The sequence below is a fragment of the Perkinsus marinus genome (assembly GCF_000006405.1).
Source record: "Perkinsus marinus ATCC 50983 genomic scaffold scf_1104296953800, whole genome shotgun sequence".
NCBI classification, from domain to species: domain Eukaryota; phylum Perkinsozoa; order Perkinsida; family Perkinsidae; genus Perkinsus; species Perkinsus marinus.
In genome coordinates, this window is record NW_003208364.1 from 187,534 (window position 1) to 206,302 (window position 18,769).

Genomic DNA, 18,769 nt, shown 5'->3' on the forward strand with positions numbered 1-18,769 from the left:
ATCTACCAGGAAGTTGAGCACTGAGTTACGAAGGCGACTCAACTTGAGAGGATCTACTATCTATAATCGTTGCCTTGAGTGGAGCCGAATATATACATGTACGTGAGTATTCCTTTGAGTGATATCCGGGAGCGACGCAAGGTTGTGAGACAGCTTCAACACATCGCAAGGTCCTAAGTTGGAATTCATCCAACACAGCAAATGCCAAAGAAATTTTGAAAGCCTTAGAGGGTTTGGTGGAAGACCTCTTTGCCTTTCAGTGACCCCAAATCGTAGCCTCCTATATCACTAGTGCCCGAGGTCATTGTCTGTAAGACACTGATTATAGAAATATTCCTCTTCGGAAATTTGCTATGACTCGTTATCGCTACCGCTATGTAATGCTCACCATCGTGCCCTGGGCCTTACCTTCCACTTCTCTGAAACCCCCCCAGCGATATACAATTCCCATCGCTACTCTGAATGTCGATTACCATTCGAGAACAGTTTCTCGCCACCACGTCCCTTGGGCTCTTGAACACTTCCCACATCATTATTCTGACTGCTTGAACTCTTGAATTTTTATACCTTGTCGGAGCTTCTACATGTTGGGCATCTATGCGGAGAGTAATATCAACCGGTTGAGTGGTGCACATGGAGGGGATAGTTGATGATTTACTTTTTTCGCTGTCAGGAAGGCCTTTCTGTTCGGCAACGAACAGCGAAGATGCATTAAGGACCCCTTCATCTGATGTTCAGGGCTTGTTGCGTTAAGTAGAATAATCTGATAATACTCAACTGATGGGTAGGGGCTACTCTCAGATTACCAGTTGTGGTAGTTGCCAAACGGTTTCTTCTCTTAATCCTCAACATGGCTGTAAACCAGATGGAGTTGTCGCAAGTGATGGCAGCCACGTTGTCCTCTGATTATCATATTCGGCGACAAGCTGAAGAGAAGCTCACGCAGGTAGTATCATAGATTGGGTTTGCCATATACGGATGTAATCCGTTACGGTATTCCTGTAATAGTAGAGGAGTTATCTCTAACAGGCCGAGTCCGCGGGGGGTGTCCTCACATCGTCATTGCTACAGCTAGTAGCTAATGGTAACGAACAACTACCCGTGCGTTTGGCAAGCAGTATATACTTCAAGAATTTCATCAAATCTCACTGGCCGGAGTCCCCTGATGAGGTATTATTGCCAACAGTGGGTCTGTCCAGGATAATGATGATCATTCTCTCATCAGAATGGAGGGATCTCGGAAGAAAACCGCAACCTTATAAAATCACATCTCGTTGATCTGATGCTCTCTGTACCAGCACCTCTCATGGCCCAGCTTCGAGAGAGTATCAAAATCATCAGCGATCTTGGTAAGAAGCCACTCCTGAACACTTTGAAAGCTCGCTCATACTCTTGCCAGATTTCCCTGCTGGCTGGCCTACGCTGCTGCCCACTCTTGTACAGCGGTTGACCAGTAGTGGAGACCTCAATGACGGTGTTCAGTTCGGAGCCTTAGAGACTGCAGCTACTGTGTTCGATAAGTGAGCTTACAGGAGTCTCCACTGGAGGGTATATGCAGCAAGAACTGGATTATTTATAGCATTATAGCCTCTCACTTGGATGAAGGTGTTCGTATGAGTCTGTGATAGGTACCGATACTTAGTGAGATCCAACGAGGTACTCAGGGAGCTACAGTATATCTTAAAGGAGTTTCAGGAGGTAACTCATCCAACATGTGTTGATACTGTATACGGTCTAGGCCACTATGCTCCTCATCTTGGCTATTATTGCTCCTACAGGTTCATCTAGCTCTCTACAGGCAGACAATGCAAGAGATATTCTCGCCTGCACTTAAGGACGCAAGTAGTACATCACCTCAGAAACCCCCTTGTATACTGTGCCAGGTCAAGCTGCAAAGGCCTCGAAGTTAGCCAAACTCCTCGTTGTGGAGCTTGAAATATTTTACGATCTCAATGTTGTCGACATTCCGGTAAGTACACTCTCAGTGCTGCTGCAGACTGAAGTAAATCGCTCTGTTGTTTCCAGGAGTATTACGAAGACAACTCTGCTACTTGGTTCGAAGGATTTCTGCGCTTACTGGAATGGCAGGATGCCCCAGCTGGTAGTAGGCTGGATGCTATGACCTTTTTATCTATACATTGATTTAGCCCTCAAAGCAGTAGACGAGGATACTCCTGGAGCCATCGAGAACCTCAAAGCCCAAGTGTGCAGGAATGTTGCTCTATATGCCGATAAGTACCAGGAGCAAGTGGAACCGTAATACTGATCAACTTCTCCACGGACGATTCGATCATTCCCCACATGGTGTGCGTAGAGATAGCTCGATCGTTTGCCCCATCATATTGTGTATGCTCATCATCATCTATCATGAAGGTATATCTGTGGCGTAGTGAAGTCGGTGTGGACCTTGCTAGTTTCAACGAGTCCTAATGGGAGTAACGACCAGCTGGTAGTTGGGGATTACAATGTGGGTGGATGTACCCAACTCTTGTCTCAGGTATCAGCAGGTATAAAACTGCTCTCAAGTGCGGCTAGTACCAAATGGGATAAAAGTCCCTTTGAGGAGGCGAATTCCCTTCAAGTAATACATGGGACTGCTGATCCTCATCCAGTGTGCTTGTTCAACAGGCTATCTGTGAACACGTTGTTCTCCCTAATATCAAGCTTAGAGACTCTGATGTTGAAGACTTCTTCGACAATCCTACAGTAATGGATCTTTGCCAACCTGCGGATAAGTTAGATATGTGCAGGAATATATAAGAAGGGACATGGAGAGTGCAGATCAAGATACCCGTCGTCGAGCGGCAATGGAGTTAGTGAAGGGACTTAGCAAGTTGTATGAGCAGCAGGTAATGTGGCCTGAGCTGGTGAACTCCAGTGTTGGGCACTAGCATCGGTTTAATGCTAGACTGTAAACTGGGATATTGATCCTTGGAATCAGGTGACGGATATCCTGGTCCGGTACGTCCAAATGCTGTTGCAATCGGTCGGATCTTCATCAACGGAGGATGCCTGGAGAGCTAGGGATGCTTGTGTGTACTTGATTATTGCAACTGCGGCTAAGGCCCAAGTAAGGAGTGTCATAGCATGCTCATTGCTTACATCATTTGCCTTCCTAGACGAGGAGTAAAGGAGTCTCGATAGTGAACTCAGCTGTGGATGTACCAGCCTTCTTTGAACAGCAGTTGATGCCTGAGCTCTCGCAAGCAATACCATCGGATAGGGAGCCCAGTCGGGCAGTCTTCAGAGCTAGCATCCTCAAGTAATAGGGGTAGTAGTCGCTGTTAGTGAAAGGCAGCCTTTCTCAGATATATAGCAGTATTCCGACACCACCTTCCCATTGAACAACTTAATCGAGCCCTACCGCTTGTTGCGAACCATATCCGAACACCCGTGACTGTAATAATACCGACCATGCATCATGTAATGGCCTCAACTCGGTGTTGGAAGGTACTCCATACATATGCTGCACACTGCTTAACTGTACTACTCCTGCTCAAAGGACCTAATAAGCAACATAAAATACCACTGGAACTGCTCAAACAGAATGTAACCATCCTAATAATCGATCGACCGAGGCTACCGGCTGATCATATTAATCAGATACTACCAACGGTCGGACCTTGTCTTCAAATATTGGCTACAGATAACACACGGTCTGCATATGAGATGAAGCTTGTTATGCGTAAGGGATGCTATCTCATTTGCTACTTATGTGTCGAGCTTATGACTCACGTACGGTGATGCAGGTGTGTTTTCAACCTTCAATGAAGGAGCTCTCAGTATAGCATTACCAACACTGGGGCAGCTGGCAACGGTAGGAGGATAGTTGGGAATGTGTACACCTGGATGCCCGCCTAGCCCTGCTCAACCTGGCTCAATCGTTTGGACATTCAGATACTGCGTGCGGTGGCCGCAAATCCTAGTGATGCCGTTTTCAATCACTATCTCTTTGAAGCCATTGCTTCTATTGTAATAACATCCTTACAACACAGAGGAGGAATGCTCATTCCAGGTGCGTACTGTGCTACAATTCGCTCCTGCCCAACATGGCGAGGTGGAGTCGGCGTTGTTACCGGTCATCAGCTCTATCCTGGAACAGAATGTGGCGGACTTCATTCCGTAATAAATCTAATGCTAATCATCTGTTGGTCCCTGTTAGTGTGCATAACCAGCCGGACGCTTGAAGTATGGAATGCCTCGTTCAGGTATTGCTTTCAAATACTCGGATTGCTTCTGGACTCTGGAGACAGCTCCACGTCAGCGGCAGGTCCACAGATATACGGTGCCCTGTTCGACCGGTGGGGTTCACGGCTTTACTCGTGTGCCTTTTCACTCATCGGTATCCTCAGGTTGCTGACCGATAGTCTGTGGAGGACTGCTGCTAACGTACCGGGCTTGGTGAGGCTCTTCAGCTCGTAGTACCACTTGGGTAGGAAAGCTCACTGGATTTGTTGAGTTTAGGTACTTCAAGAAGAATGCCCAGTTTGGTGAGCAAATAACACGTAACATGCAGACAATCCTCCAACGCTTCCAATATGTAGGAATGTAACGAAGAAGCTGATTGGATATCCTGCTCTGGCGCAGGTCCTCAACCATCGGAAGATCGAGATGCAGGCGTTTGAGCTCATTGTATCAATGTTCCGATACCTACCGCTTGCTGCCTATAAAGAGTAAAGCGATTATGGTCTGAAACTAGCACGGGATGGAACATCGCCTCAGTTCCTTGGCCGGTATATTGACCGTGTTTTTGACGAAGTTGCAGAAGAAAAACACGGCTGCTCTAACCAGGAAATTCGCGATAACTCTGAGTGTGTTCGTGTAAGTCGGCTACCACCCTTAGACTAGGTCCTCAGTCTATCAAAGTGTAAATATTGACGTTATTGGTAGATACTGTGTTCCAGATGGTCCTAAGGCATTGCTTACAACCCTGGAACAGATACAAGCTGGACTATCTGTTATGGTTGTGAAGTCATTGTGGATGTCAGCATTCAAGGGGAATATGGGTGGCAAAGAGAACAAGAAGGTGCGTAGCTATTCGAGAGGATGCAGGCGCTCATGAGGGCTGGTCGACAGGTTTGCCTACTTTCTGCGGCTAAATTCGTGAGTGACCCTACCGTCCAGAGCAATGGAGAGATAATGCATGCCGTAAGTCATCACCGGATTTATTGCGTCACAGAGCGGCACAGGTTCTAATGGGAATATCTGAACTGCTGGGTTTGAACGAGAGAGAGCAACAGCCAGGGAATTCATTGCTTAACCCTAAGCTTAATGATGAGGATGATGATTATGAAGATGACGATGCCGAAGATCGAGAGTAACGTAAATGTTGAGTATATTGTTTGATCCTTTCATCCGTCCCAATAGATACGCAGTTACCTTTGCACGCCTTCACTCGACCGAGATGCCCGGCCATGCTGACTATGCCCCATCAGTAACCGACGTCCCGGGTAGTGTTAAACAAGCCTTGCGTGGCATCGATGGTAGTGGTGGGTCGGTGAACAGCCAATGGTAGTCCTTGCATTTCCAGGCCGGTTCCTCGCCAATCCACCACAAGAGCTGGCGCGTCTCAGCACATGGGTGAGGACCTAAGTATCAGAGCTCGTGTTTGCAACGATATAGTGGAATTTTCACCGTCTGATCTGCCATATTTTGTTGTATGTGGGGGGGGACTGCTCAGCAATAATCGCCTCTCAGTGAATCGTCCTTCTTGCTTGTAAGTGCTCATCATCGATTACCTGAAAATGTATTATGGTAAAGCTAACCCAGATCATGAGATGTATGCCCAAGATATGCCACAGTACAGCTATGCGTCGAGGCTCTATGATTCCGACCATGCTGATGATCATCATGACAACATTCCAACCACAACTATAGGGATGGTTAGGAGGCCCAGAAGCAATACTCCTAGTAAATTGGATCTCGAAGAACAGGAACTATACAAGGAGCGACTTGCATGCAGACATCAGAAGCTCCGAGCCAAAGCTAGAGCCGATTCGGGTGGCAAACGCTACTGCTTCGGCAGGCTCGACAAGAATGGCTATCGGAGCTGCTTGCTTATAAGTTGCACTTCCATTGTGGCTACTGTGGCGCTCCTACTTACATTCTTCTTTGGTCCTAGATTGGCTCAAGGACTATTGGACGATGGTATGGTAAGCGTGGAGTCAGTCGCCATCAACGGGACTAATATTACAACTTGTGCTGGATCAACCGTTAGTGCGTGTCTGGGTGTCACCATAGTGTTCAGTGTTGATAACCCGACACTCCTCGAGGTGAAGTTGGATGAATTCACCGTCAATCTGTACTATGACGAGGCAAGATTCGCGTCTATAAGGATACCAGTTATGTCTCTTGGTAGTGGCCACACCACCATCAACGAGACGGTGTTCATAGTGGTTACAAACAAGACGGCATTCACCAGGTTCGGCTCGGCTATCATCACTGAGCCATCCTCTGTCGTTGCAGTTAGAGCATCTGATATCGGTGGTAGGAGTTGGTGGGTACCTTTGGCCGGTTTGGAACTCAAGAGAGATATCCAAATCGATGGCTTCAACAACTTCCGTGACAATCAGCCGCGGATCTTCGATATGCAATTCGTACCAGCACAAAGCACTATAGAGCAAGCGGTCTACCTCAGCAAATTCAAATTCTTCAACCCAACCAACTTCACTATATGGGATATGGGCAGGCTTCTTGCTTCATTAAACTCGAATGACGAGGAGGTTGGTGCAATATTGTCTGTCGGCTCTCTTGGCATCAAGCTCAGAAAAAACACTGAGTTCGCGGCCGCGACTTGGTTTACCCTCGGTGGAGCTACCGCTCAGTTTCCAAAGGCTCTTGCCAAGAACCTGGAAGACGGCAAAGATATGACCGTCACCCTCAAGGGATTCGGAAGCACGAACCCAGTCTGGGCGGACATGATGCAGTCTATTAATGTTCCCATGTTGATAGCTGCTCGTTGATTATATTGCATTCCCATATCTAATTCAGATTAGCTTCAGTTTGCATTGTGATGCCATGATTGCGTGTGCCGATGATTCACATGAGTTTGGTTGTGTAGTCCAGTCTTCAGGACTGTTCTCAACACGGAGAGATCACATTCGAGGTATCTGTGTTCATGAACCCGACTCTTGTCGTTTACTACGAACTTCCATTCATTTTCACTCTTGCTCCTACGCTTGCTGAGGTAACCTTGAAGGGTTCGAAATCTTTCTAAGATGGGGTGGAGATCATTGGTGGGAATATCGCGGATTGCAATTCCCGCTGCCGCTACCTGTCTGGACACCATACTTGTCTCCACACTCCTCTCGTTTTTAAAATGACTGTCTAACCTTTAATTGCATCACTCTCAAGTGACTAAAAGTGATGCAAAAGATATTTATCCATGCCATCAGTTGACGAGAGAGTGATCTCCGACTGTCGGAGATCACTCACCGATAGTGACGAGCTTAACGAGCGACTGAAACCCTTATTGTTTCTCTGCCATTTACAACTATAGTACTATATCAAAACAGCGGACAATGATGCCTGCTAATGTCGATAACACATCTACGTCCTCAACTACCGCTACTGTACGAGATAGTATACCCACCGGGGGCTCCAGTGATCGTGATGCTCCCTCAATTCGAACACCGCTGCGAGTACTTGACAACCTTTCGACTGGCTCTATCTTCAAAGATGAGGCTCATCAGGAACAAGTAGGTTCCGACCTTGGTCCTATAGACTTGCCGCGACACAGCACGACTGTGCCCCATTCTACCCCAGGCAGAGCCTCACCACCCAACACTGCTACTACACCAACTATGGTAGCAGTTTTTAGGATGTGTATATTGAACTGTAATGAGGATGTGCGTGTCACTGATGGTAATTCTCCCGTGTTGAAGGTGGCGACTTTAGAATCGATTGAGAACCTGATTTGACGGAATTTCGAAGCTTTTCCTGGTGATGGAACACATCACCAATTCTCATTTACTCCCGCTTGTTTCCACTGATACAGTGTTGACTTGTATGTGATTACTGAATACTGGACATCGGCTGATCCAAATCCTGTCGCCGACAGGCTGTCGGTCAGCATCAATCTTGGAGCCGTACACAGTAAAGAAAACTCACTTGCCTCGTATTGCCACCGTTCATATAGTGTAATACCACATCACCAAGATGACAAGTAATACTGAAGTTTTCACGCTCGCCGCACGTATGTGGTCGCCAGGATTTCCCTTGACATGACTGAGTGTCGCAATCCTTGTTCTTATTGAGGATAATTGACAAGACAAAAACAGGAGTAGATGAAATACGTTAGTATCACTTGGTAATAGTATGCCCTTGCTCTCGAAGAGCGCTTGTGCTTCTTAGGATACTTTTAGACGCACTTGGAGCCGATACTTCTCCCACACCAGTAGCGTCGTCACTCGACCTCTACGCTTCACACTAGCGTCTTTGACGAGTTTGCAGAGATAGAAACCCCGACAGTGATCCACTTCAGGTCGAACTTGAACGTCTCGAGCGCCGTGAGTCGGCTCCTTCCAACAGGACCCCACTTCAAAAGGCCACTCCCGTCTATACCCGCTTTGCAGTCTATTAAGAGCTTTCTTCACAACTTCGCCATTTTCTTCGTTCTTGATACTACATGTGCTGTAGCACACGGTCTGAACAGCGGGGAATGCCGTCAAGGCATGGTCCAACATTCGGCATTGGAATGATGAAAGCTTGCGGAGCCGCTGGGCGCCGACACTCTCAGAGTCAGCGTGAACATCGACCAATCCAGAACCACTGCAGCTCGGGTCCAAGTTTACATGGGTGACCTCGGGAGAGCTGTACTTGATGAAATCACCAACACGTACTTCAACACTGATATCAGGGCTGTGCGCCGCAGACAGATGAGCAACTTCTTCAGAAGTCCTCGTCCCATCTCGTGGTAAGAAACCAGCCTTTGCCAGACGGTCCAGTAGCACCTTTGCCCGCTTAGGATCAAGCTCCATTGCTACCATAGTACCTTCTATCTTACGATACCTCATTAGTTGTAGCATGTGAATCGTCTTGGAACCAGGAGAAGCACATGCGTCTACGACTGTGATTTTCTCTCCTGGCTGAACGCCGGCCAGCAAAGAGTGCGCGGACAAGCAGCTGCCACGGTCCTGTAGTACGAGGGTAAAGTCTCTCACCAGAGGAGACTCGATGAGCGCCTTGGAATTCCAAGGATCTACAGTTATAACCTGAAATATCATATCACATCTTTAGACGGCAGTGTTGAGATTATTACATCAGGAATCAGTGGATCTGCCTTGGATTTGATACCAGCTGAGCCTAATTGTTCGATAGCATTTTCCCTGGAGATTTCTGCCAAGTTCACACGAACATATCGTGGGAGCTGAGCAGGCTGCTTATCCTCACTGCTACTGGACTGGTCATCGCTAACCGCCTTCCTCAAAATAGCCGCTTTCTCGTTCAAAACTCGAGCCAATTTGCCGCCTCCGCGAAGGCCTTGACCGTAGATCAAGTCATAGGCCATGACGAGGCCGAGACTGCGATCCCCTAGGGTGTCCAGAATACCCGCTGATCGCAACGCCGATTCTATACGTTTCCTGGACTTAACAGTTTTGCACACTAACGCGTAGACTTTCTGTGGATTAGTACTCTTCAGCTTAGACTTGTAGAAAGCTTCCCTAAGGCCAACACCATGCGATATGACTCTATCCACAACAGCTGCTGCGTCTTTGTACAGTAACGACATCGAGTCTGCAACTTCACTTGGAGAGGCAGATCCCAAAATCCGTGACAGGTGACCAAATGTAAAAAATCTCGCTCGCCCGCACTGGGCAAAACGGTACTTCCAATTCTGTACGACCCCAATACTGTACGACAGGTTGATCTCGCTCGCCCGAACATGTCCATGGAGTACCCTCCAATATTGTACGACGGATTCATGCATTTGGGTGCCCTGTCCAATACTGTACGACTGGTCCAGTCGCAATGGTGGGTCTCTCTCGTTGCGCTTTGGTAGGAGCTGCTTTGGAGTATCTCAGAATGAAGAGCCCGTACATTCAACGAGGAGAGAGAACGGTGACAACAATGCAGCAGTGTCATGACTGGTGAGTCACGAGGAAAACCTTCCAGGTAAGTGGATTTATCTGTGAGCTCGCAGGGCAATATACACATGATCAACTTCACGTGTTAGCGACGGTGATGAAGATTCGGTGAATTATTGTCGAATTTTATAAACTTCCACCTAAGTCGTGCGCCATCTTCCACAATGTGGCGTTGACAGTGTCAGCTTGGCACTCGTGCATAAACCGGATATTATCCAACTGATGATATCGGTGGGCAACATAAGTAAAATTCCACCACCGAAGCTGGCATAGCATAAGCTGTTGAAGTATTCGCGTCTTCTGAGACAACGCAAATACTTCAGTGTCAAGTACAGGCTGTACTGTACAGCGAGCGCTGGTTGTGCGGCGCTGGGACCGTATCGAATCCCGACGCATTTCAATCTGAATTGCCAACTCAATCGTGCTAGGTATAGGTCTGCCTTAGTCTGGCATATATTTCACATGGTGAATTTTACCAGTTGTTTAGCGAAGATGAATTACAGCTCTTCAATCTGCCCTCCATTGGAAAGTCTCCAGTTTCCTATCGCTTCAGTCATCATCCTGGGTTTAATAATGCGATAAAAATACGGGATCGTTCTACGATGGGGGCTGATTATTCGGTTCAATGCTGGCAGCATTATGCTGCAAAAGATTGTGGATTGTTGGGTAATTCCGAATTACTCTTTAGGAATCGTGAGTCATGGATTGTCGAAATACTAATTCGACAGCTCAACCGCTCAACAGCTCTTCCGTCCTGCCCTTGCCATATCGCTGCTGTGTAAATCGACCTCGGTCAGCAATTTGCCCTCTTAAGTATTACACTGGGTGAGTATTCGTAAGAATTCCTTACGGGTAGTCACCCAGTGAGTCTCTGTGCCAGCGTATTGTGCGGCATTCGCTATGCACATGCGTGCGCTCCGGCCCGGCCTTGAAGGCCCGTTAGAAGGTGATTGACTCTCTTGTAGTTATCTTTCCCCACCTTCCAACCTCGAAGTATGAATACCACTCCACCTTCGCACATCTCTGAGACGCCTCAGCTGCGTGAGGTTGCAGATCAGGTTGACATGGTGGTCAACGTACCTCCTGCTGACGGAGCAGCGGCCTCACGGCTGGAAATAGTTCCCGGAGAACGTCAGGGGACAACTCTCTACTCATATAGGGGATACCTTTACCACCAGAATGCCGCCGGGAATAGCGATCGCCCGCCTGCTCGAGAGAGAGGCTCGGTTTCTTGTCGTTGTAAGAGGTATCGTGGTTGTAAGAGCAATGGATATCGCAAGTGTCATGCTCGGCTAGTCGTGACGGGTAACCTAGATGATGTAAGGCTCGCTTCCGCAACTGTCAAAGGTTCTCACACATGCGGAGATCCGGATGCGCCTTCCATGAAAGGCTACATTGAGATGAAGGAGCGGGCTAAAAAGCTGTCGGTGAGGGCACGTGTCATGGAGCCATTTCACGAGGTGACTCCGAGCATGGACGATGCAGCGGTAGCGGGGTTACCGAGTCGCAAAGCGATACATGAGACTTTGCGCAAAACAAAAAAAACTTCCCTCGGGCTACCGACGGCCCCATCCAGTCGGGAAGGGCTGGCGGCTTTGCCCTCTGCATTTGTCCATGTGAATGCTGGGGGCCTCAGTCGGTCAACCTTATTGTTCGATAGCGGCGAAGGGGATAAGGATCGCCTCATCATCTGGATGGATCCTTGGGTGAAGGACGTGATGAAGAACGACGGAGAAGGTTTCCACATTTCTGTGGATGGGACGTTCAAGACTTCTCCGACTCATTGGGCCCAGCAATTCACGGTCATGGTCCGCTTTGACTGTGGTCGCATGTTTCCTCTATTCTACGCTATTCTCCCGAGAAAGAATGGAAATACCTACGAGCGATTTTTTGCGGCGATAGAGGGATCGCTGACTCAGGATGTGGGGAGCTGCATGATGGATTTTGAATACGCTGTGAGAAAAGCTTTCGAAGGCGTATTCGGGAAAGGAAAGGTTGTTCTTTGCTACTTCCACTTCTGCCAGAACATAAGGCGGAAGTTCGAGAGCCTTATACGGAAGCCGGTTGCTTCTAAGGAGCAGCAGGCTCTGCGAGAAGAGGTTTACTACGACATATTGGCGCTCCCCTTTCTTCCGCTTGATCTCGTGGACTTGGGAATGGATTTCATCTGCGACAAACTCTCGGGAGACGACCGTCGTTTTCTTCTGAAGTACCTCCGCCCTTACTACGGCATGAAAGGCATTCATCCAGCAAGATTGTGGAACTTGCGTTTGCGCGTTGAGCAAGAACTACCGCGGACGAATAATGGCCAGGAGGGATTCCACAACCGTTGGAACGGTCATTTTCCGGGATCAAGCCATCCTACAATCTGGTCATGGATAAGCGTGGTTCATGATCTCATGAAGGAGACGAGGGCCGAATTACTTATGATGCGAGAGGGGGAAATCTGGCCTCGTGAAGCTCGATACCTCGAGAATGACGCGATACTGCGCAGAGTTTGTCGCTTCAGAGTAGATTCGGCGAGCCTCGGGAGCTGGTTCGATAAAGTAAGGGCTTCCATCAGGAGGATCGTGAAGGATATGCCTCGCGAAGTTGACGAGGCGGAGTCTCTAGAGTTCCCTACTATTGAGCCTGCTACTGATGCGAAGCGCAAGGCAGACTTTGGTCCCAATTATTCGGGAGTGAATCAGCGAAAGCGCCTCGCAGCTGTGACTCTCAACGATGCGGTCGAATTCTCGCAGGATTCGGAATCTTCTGAGCCTCCAAATAACGACACTGTGGTGCTCGGGGTACCCGAGGGTTCCAGCTTGGATGATGGCTTACTTCGCATGTTCAATGAGGTGGCAGCTGCTTTCGCGGGCAACACCTTAGTCGAAAATTCCTTAATGGAGGCTCCTCCGATGCCAGCTCAGGCTGAGGCGGGATCTCAGGGTATCGCAGTTCAACCACCTTCCCAGGAGAAGTCGGGCTCAGACGGAACTGACCGTAAGAGCGATAAAGGACGGAACTCCTTCCCAACTTGGCGTATTTTTCCGGGGAGAGAAGTGGGTACGACCTTGCTCTTGACGACCCAGGATCGAGAGAATTTGGTTGTCGAGGACTCGAGCATTTCCGACCAGGTGATAGAGGCTTGGATGACCCGTATCGAACACAAGTTCAAGAGGAAGGTTAATCGAGCTCAGGCAGTATGGCTATCGGGCTATGGGTTTTCCCCTGTGCCTGACAATGATTTGGTTGTCTTGCAGCCAATATCTGACGGCGGTTGTCACTTTACCTGCACGGTGCGGATTAATGGTGATATATTTTACTTTGATAGTTCATACGGAGAGCAGGCTAAGGTCTCGGATTACATGAAGGTACGGCTGAGGCAGCTCTACGGATCTGGTGCTAAGGCGGTATGCCCTTCTGTTCAACAGCAAACCATTGGAAGTAATCTTTGTGGGGCGTTCGTGTTGGCACGACTAACGGCATATGCTGCTTCGCCTCATCAAAAACCTGACAAGTTTCTATTTCGGGAATCTGAGATGAGGCAGCATATTTTCTCCTGCTTGGAAGATGAGAGTAGGCGGTCTCTCCTCTTTCCGAGAATACGAGGCAGGACCCCGCCTGATGTAATCTTATCGAAAAGGTTTTCTTTCACATTGTGATTTTTAATGTAATCAACTTCAATGCATGTATGAGAGAGGGTAGAGCCTCCGTCATGACTGTTGTATGATATACAATTGAGGCAGTATAGGTCTCTTGCAGCGCCAAAGATCTCACGTCACATATATTCCCCATAAATTCCCAGTACCGGTTTAGTTTTCAGTCCTGCTATTGTGCTGTGTTAGTCAATACAGTTCACGGCATCCAACCGTTATGTGCTCTATTCTTCAGTGTAACACACATTAAGACCGTAGTTTTGAAGCGCTCAACAATGTTGTCATTGACTGCCTGTCCGTGACAGGCTGTCACTCTTACCGAGATAACGGGATGAACGATAACATTGTATCTAGCTATTGGACTTACGACTGAATTGAATTGTCTTGGTCGCCGTTTTGTGTCGTACAACTTTGGAACACGCATGAAATCAACTCTTCACGTCGTACAGTGTTGGGAGGCTACATCTGGGCGAGCGAGATCTACCTGTCGTACAGTATTGGGGTCGTACAGAATTGGGGGATTCGGCAAAACCTCCAAGGCATTTGACGGCCACGGATTTGTCGGTGGTTATAGTGTCGGGGTCCGACACTATAATCACCGAGATTGTTGTCGTAGCGGCCTTTAGGCAGAGTGAATTCGATTAATTCTCAGTCGGAATGAGTGCCAAGGAGAGTGTGCGCGTGGAATAGAGCTGAGGTTGTTGCGAAAAGCTCTGGTCTGATTGTACCGTATTGATAATCTCGCACCGCATCCGCCGCTGCGACACATCCTAAATGAGGCGGTTCAGTTCCGTTCCGAGCAGAACCGGGTAGAGGTCAGCCGAGCTTTGATATCAAGTAACTGTAGTTGCACCATCCTTGAGGAATTAGCAGGGAGACCGCTCCTCTAGCTGGTCAAGCGAAGGAGCATCTAGAGAATACACGAGAAGAGCAGACGAAGTGGGTGAGAACGGTCTGATTGAATGTGAGAACGGTCGGATTGATTGAGACTGATTTACTACTAGTAAATCATTGATATTCTAGTAATACACTAGGCTCGTGTACAAGTTCAGTAGATCCAAAAGCGGTATGACCGGACGGAGGTCGAGAAGTTACGGGCAGCCATTGGCACAGCAGAATAGGGGACTCCAACAACTATGTGAGACGTGCACAACGTTCACGCTTGCTGTGATCAGTACACGAGGCGCATCTTCTTGAACGCCAAGGCTTTATTTGCGATGAGGCATCTTGCGAAAGGAAGGACATTGTATTGTGTCCATGAACGATACCCTTTCAAGTGTTTCGTTCTCTTCATTGTCATGGTACTTATTTTGGCACCAGGATCCTTGGTATGCCGTTTCTAAGTCCTAACAGCTGTTTCTCCAATATTCAACAATAGAACTCCTAGCTCGTATTCGTGGTATTGAATGTCACCGTTCTCAATGTATTCATCTCAGTTATCATCTCATTTGGATGTCATCTGACCGACCATGGTTTTCAAAGGATTGGAGCGACCCTTGGGTGGAGATAGAGGATGAGTCAATGCAATGCCGAGAGTCCATCGGGTTCGGCTATCCTATCTGGGGAGTGGCACTAGGGAACTGGGGGGTTCGGTCCACCGAAAGATCTGGGAAGTAAGATGCAAGGTCTCTACTCACGATGATTGACCACCACACTTTCAGATTTCGATATAACGTCGAAGTGCATCCCAGTCCAGAAGCACGGAGCGATGCTATAATTGGCTTTGCTGCAGTGCCTCATAGTACAACTAATGCCACTTCTTGCATCCTGTGTATCGACTATCGAACGGGACGACTGGGTAAATCATCCAACACTGATCCACAGATCATCTTATGGTCGAGTCCCATCGGTGGTGTGCGTACTCATGATCCGACTATGGTCAGTGCTGAGCTCAGCCTGAAGGATGGCAAAGTATGGTTTGAGGGTCTGGACAATACGCAGAAGATACAAATACCTACATGGCAACTCACAAAGAATTGTATTTGGATTCCCTATGTCGCGCTTCGTGATTGCAAAGTCACAAACATGGATGCCAAGTCGATCCCTCCATTCCAAGTTGGCTCTATGTCTTTGGGATCTCCAAGGACAGTCTACTGCTCATGCGGGCCTCCATTAAGTGGCAAATCGTTCCAGCTTAATAAGACTTTAGCAGCAGGCAATATCACTGGGGTACTCCTGGACCTTTCTGAGAGATCGATTCTCAGCCGTGCCTGTCTAGATGGAGATGCCAAGAACCCGAACGCTGGCAAGTCTGAAAAAGTTGCGTTTGACGAGATTATGCTCGCTCACGAGCCACCAATCAAGAATTGGCGTCGTCATCATGCGGTTTTTGTCTGGAAACATCTCCGGAAGATGGCAAAGCGATGGCCTTCATGCAATGCCGTCATACTCGATTCGTGCCACTTGTTGGAATCATATCGAAGGTGGCTCCGGCAGTCTGTGGTCCCAATGAGTGTCACCATACAGTACACTGTGGTGCTTCCAGACTCGGTGAGAACACTTCACGAGCGAGCAGGGGCTGCCTCGCGTCTACGTCGAATGATCACGGCTACAAGTGACTCGAGTTTGTCACTTCCAGTGGAATCAAAAGGTGTCAAAGTCATACATGCTACTATTGGTGGCCGGGAAGTGTCGCAGAGAGTGTTTGATGACTGGATTAAAGCTATGCATGAGGAGCCTGAGACGAAACGTACGACCTATCTAGCAGCTGTGGGGTTGATCATCTACTCAGGTTCACGACTACGAGACTCTGATGATATCGTTGAGGATCCTGCTGACTTGTCGATGCTCAGTGGCCAATGTGCGAGCTTGGAGATCGATGTGCCATGCTACGATGAATGTTGGCCGAGGGCAGCACCACCCGTTGATGATCCCAAGTAAGCTCGACTGCTTGGAGTAATTTTGGATGCCTCTCACTCGGGGTGATTCCTCCAAGCATCTGGCACGTACTCATTTCGAACCAATTTAGCAGTCTTTCCTGATCATTTCAGGTCGGTCGAGAGTACTGTGATGGTGGCGGAGACAGCTGGTGCCGACACGATTTATGGAATGCTTGATGAACTTGACGATATATAACGTTTGTATGAGGGGTGTTTTGCGTTTGTGTAATGGATGCATTCGTACATTTCTTTCGATTACACAGTGCCTTCCATCCGGAACTTGTTAACTACGAAGACCAGACAATTAGAAACACGATCCGTATATGATGAATGTAGCAGGGCTAACTCTACTCGTTCCATCGTTGGAACTGTTCCAACGATGGGACGCTGTGATAGAGTGCCACCATCACTTCAACTCCCTGGCGTTGATCGATTACTCGAGGTAAGAGGGTGTGACGTTCGAGAGGAGCCGTGGACGATTCGGTGCGCTTCAAACGGACAATCAACTCTCGCAGAGGCTTGGAAGGCTTCGAATGAAAACTCTCATTTCAGATTTAGAATTCATAGCTTAGAACCTGTTAAATGTCGTGTTTCACGGTCCAGACACTCCATATAACGAGAACAATCCCAGCCCATTCATCACAGGGTACTTAGATCAGTTCGGAATGGCTCCTTGACTTGTACTTAGCGCGCGCCCACTAGATCGATCCATCGATGGTTAGGGAAGGGTCAATCCAATTCTAGAAAGTGCAGCGGTCGAGTGAGCTTCGTCGAACTTTGACCCTCTTCAAGGGTTGCATCATCGCACTTATTATTCTGGGTATAGTGTGAGTGTAACACAATGTGCCTTTGAGAGTAGATGTTCCTGTGTTAGTCCCTCTCACACTTCTGGTGATTTATGTGCTCCTACGTCTTATCCAATAATGTTTAGGTTGTGGGTTCAAATCCGAAAGGGAAGCTTGGTTGGGACTCATTGAAACCCGTATGGCCCTCCGGATGTTGGAGATCTTCATAGGTAGATGAGGAGGAGCGTTTAAGTGAGTTCATTTTAGGAACTCTTCTTACACAATAGGTAGCTCATAATACACATGGTTTGTTTTGATAGTGATCTATGATGGAACAAGCGCACTGGACTAATGGACCCACATTCACTGAATAAACTTCAAGTGGCGTAGCTCCCCCCTTGAGGTAGTATCGGACAGTGCGATTGGATAGGTTATGAAACGCGATTCCTGAGAGTGGTCGTGGCATATTCCCATGGAGGGTAGCGTCCTACATGCTAAACCAGTGGTACTGATTTCTTGATGCACAATTATGTCGTGTTCGAAGGGAGGTGGTTCATGGAGGAACGGCCAATCCTCCTCCACTTCTACTATTGTTGAATTAGGATTTATTTCCCCAAGTACTGAGTCTCAATGAATGAGGCAACCGACGGAACCCGTCCCCGGCATTCGAGTGGTGTTTCGGCCATGTTCAGTGTTGGTGTTACACCAACGAACAATGTGACAGACTTCCCGACAGCCGCTTCTTCAACGACATCAGCGACCTCAGACTCGCCCCTTTCGTCTAGGCACTCTTCAATAGCAGCTAGCCTTGCGACTAGTGGGGGTCTCACGCGGAGGCCTAGTCGGGTCGCAACCATTAGTGGTATGAAGCGATCAACATCTTCTACTGAGGATGCCACTGCAGCTACCGCATCCGATAGAGGAGGAAAGGTTGTCGAATCTCCTGATGAGGGAGCCGAAGGATCCGTCCCAGAACCGAGCGGATCTATACTCTCCCTTTGGACAGTATTATCAAAGACTATGATTGGTGTTGGTATGCTTGGCCTTGCTTATTCTGTATCAAGATGTGGCTGGGTTATTGGTATACTAGCTATCATTATCAGTGGTTTGGCATCTCTGTTCACTCTTCATCTACTTAATCGATGTGCCTTGATGCTTGAGGTGAGGCCAATGAGCTTCTTCGTCATTTCACAAGCGTGCTCTCCACGCTCAAGGTGGGTAGTGGATACAATTTTAGTCATTACGAGTATTGGAGTATGTATAGTTTATTTACAGGTTGTTGGTAATATGCTTGAACCCCTCATATCCCGATGGATACCTATCATACCAGAAACTATTGGCTCTTTTGCTACACGAGCGATCTCATTTTGATATGTGTG

General features: G+C 48.1%; 7 protein-coding genes across 8 annotated transcripts in view; 6 read left to right on the top strand and 1 right to left on the bottom strand.

The window, feature by feature from the left end:
* Positions 1–850: 850 nt before the first annotated feature.
* Pmar_PMAR014904 (Exportin-2, putative) lies at positions 851–5,641 on the top strand (the record flags this gene model as incomplete). Of its 2 annotated transcripts, none has more annotated exons than XM_002776279.1 (30): positions 851–946; positions 1,030–1,170; positions 1,226–1,349; positions 1,400–1,520; positions 1,629–1,698; positions 1,779–1,842; positions 1,884–1,969; positions 2,026–2,101; positions 2,148–2,256; positions 2,374–2,449; positions 2,498–2,581; positions 2,629–2,706; positions 2,751–2,849; positions 2,942–3,070; positions 3,120–3,262; positions 3,309–3,399; positions 3,451–3,549; positions 3,604–3,735; positions 3,898–3,972; positions 4,016–4,122; positions 4,209–4,301; positions 4,353–4,418; positions 4,465–4,540; positions 4,588–4,673; positions 4,723–4,821; positions 4,891–5,026; positions 5,077–5,148; positions 5,190–5,317; positions 5,376–5,483; positions 5,531–5,641. In XM_002776279.1, the coding sequence occupies 29 exons, from the start codon at positions 851–853 to the stop codon at positions 5,419–5,421; spliced, it is 2,802 nt and encodes a 933-aa protein (XP_002776325.1). In that variant the 3' UTR covers positions 5,422–5,483; positions 5,531–5,641. The 2 variants fall into 2 exon arrangements, with proteins under 2 accessions (XP_002776325.1, XP_002776324.1); XM_002776278.1 differs by having other exon boundaries at positions 5,368–5,483; positions 5,531–5,609.
* A 103-nt stretch (positions 5,642–5,744) lies between these two features.
* On the top strand, positions 5,745–6,962 carry Pmar_PMAR014905 (hypothetical protein; the record flags this gene model as incomplete). The annotated part of the gene is made up of 1 exon (XM_002776280.1): positions 5,745–6,962. The coding sequence occupies one exon, from the start codon at positions 5,745–5,747 to the stop codon at positions 6,960–6,962; it is 1,218 nt and encodes a 405-aa protein (XP_002776326.1).
* A 1,386-nt stretch (positions 6,963–8,348) lies between these two features.
* Pmar_PMAR014906 (williams-beuren syndrome critical region protein, putative) lies at positions 8,349–9,730 on the bottom strand (the record flags this gene model as incomplete). The annotated part of the gene is made up of 2 exons (XM_002776281.1): positions 8,349–9,212; positions 9,260–9,730. 2 exons carry the CDS (start codon positions 9,728–9,730, stop codon positions 8,349–8,351), a joined length of 1,335 nt encoding a protein of 444 aa, XP_002776327.1.
* A 1,737-nt stretch (positions 9,731–11,467) lies between these two features.
* Pmar_PMAR014907 (hypothetical protein) lies at positions 11,468–13,732 on the top strand (the record flags this gene model as incomplete). The annotated part of the gene is made up of 1 exon (XM_002776282.1): positions 11,468–13,732. One exon carries the CDS (start codon positions 11,468–11,470, stop codon positions 13,730–13,732), a length of 2,265 nt encoding a protein of 754 aa, XP_002776328.1.
* A 2,112-nt stretch (positions 13,733–15,844) lies between these two features.
* Positions 15,845–16,801, top strand: Pmar_PMAR014908 (hypothetical protein; the record flags this gene model as incomplete). Its single annotated transcript, XM_002776283.1, has 3 exons — positions 15,845–16,415; positions 16,458–16,602; positions 16,717–16,801. Exons 1-3 carry the CDS (start codon positions 16,004–16,006, stop codon positions 16,799–16,801), a joined length of 642 nt encoding a protein of 213 aa, XP_002776329.1. The 5' UTR covers positions 15,845–16,003.
* Positions 16,802–18,370: 1,569 nt separating this feature from the next.
* On the top strand, positions 18,371–18,536 carry Pmar_PMAR014909 (hypothetical protein; the record flags this gene model as incomplete). The annotated part of the gene is made up of 1 exon (XM_002776284.1): positions 18,371–18,536. A coding segment is annotated over one exon (166 nt), but the record flags the coding sequence as incomplete, so codon positions are not given.
* Positions 18,537–18,700: 164 nt separating this feature from the next.
* Positions 18,701–18,769, top strand: part of Pmar_PMAR014910 (hypothetical protein) — a gene marked incomplete at both ends in the record, with an annotated part of 213 nt that continues 144 nt past the window's right edge. The window contains one exon of the mRNA XM_002776285.1: positions 18,701–18,769. This exon is cut by the window's right edge and continues 4 nt beyond it. Within this exon, the coding sequence (XP_002776331.1) occupies positions 18,701–18,769 (69 nt within the window).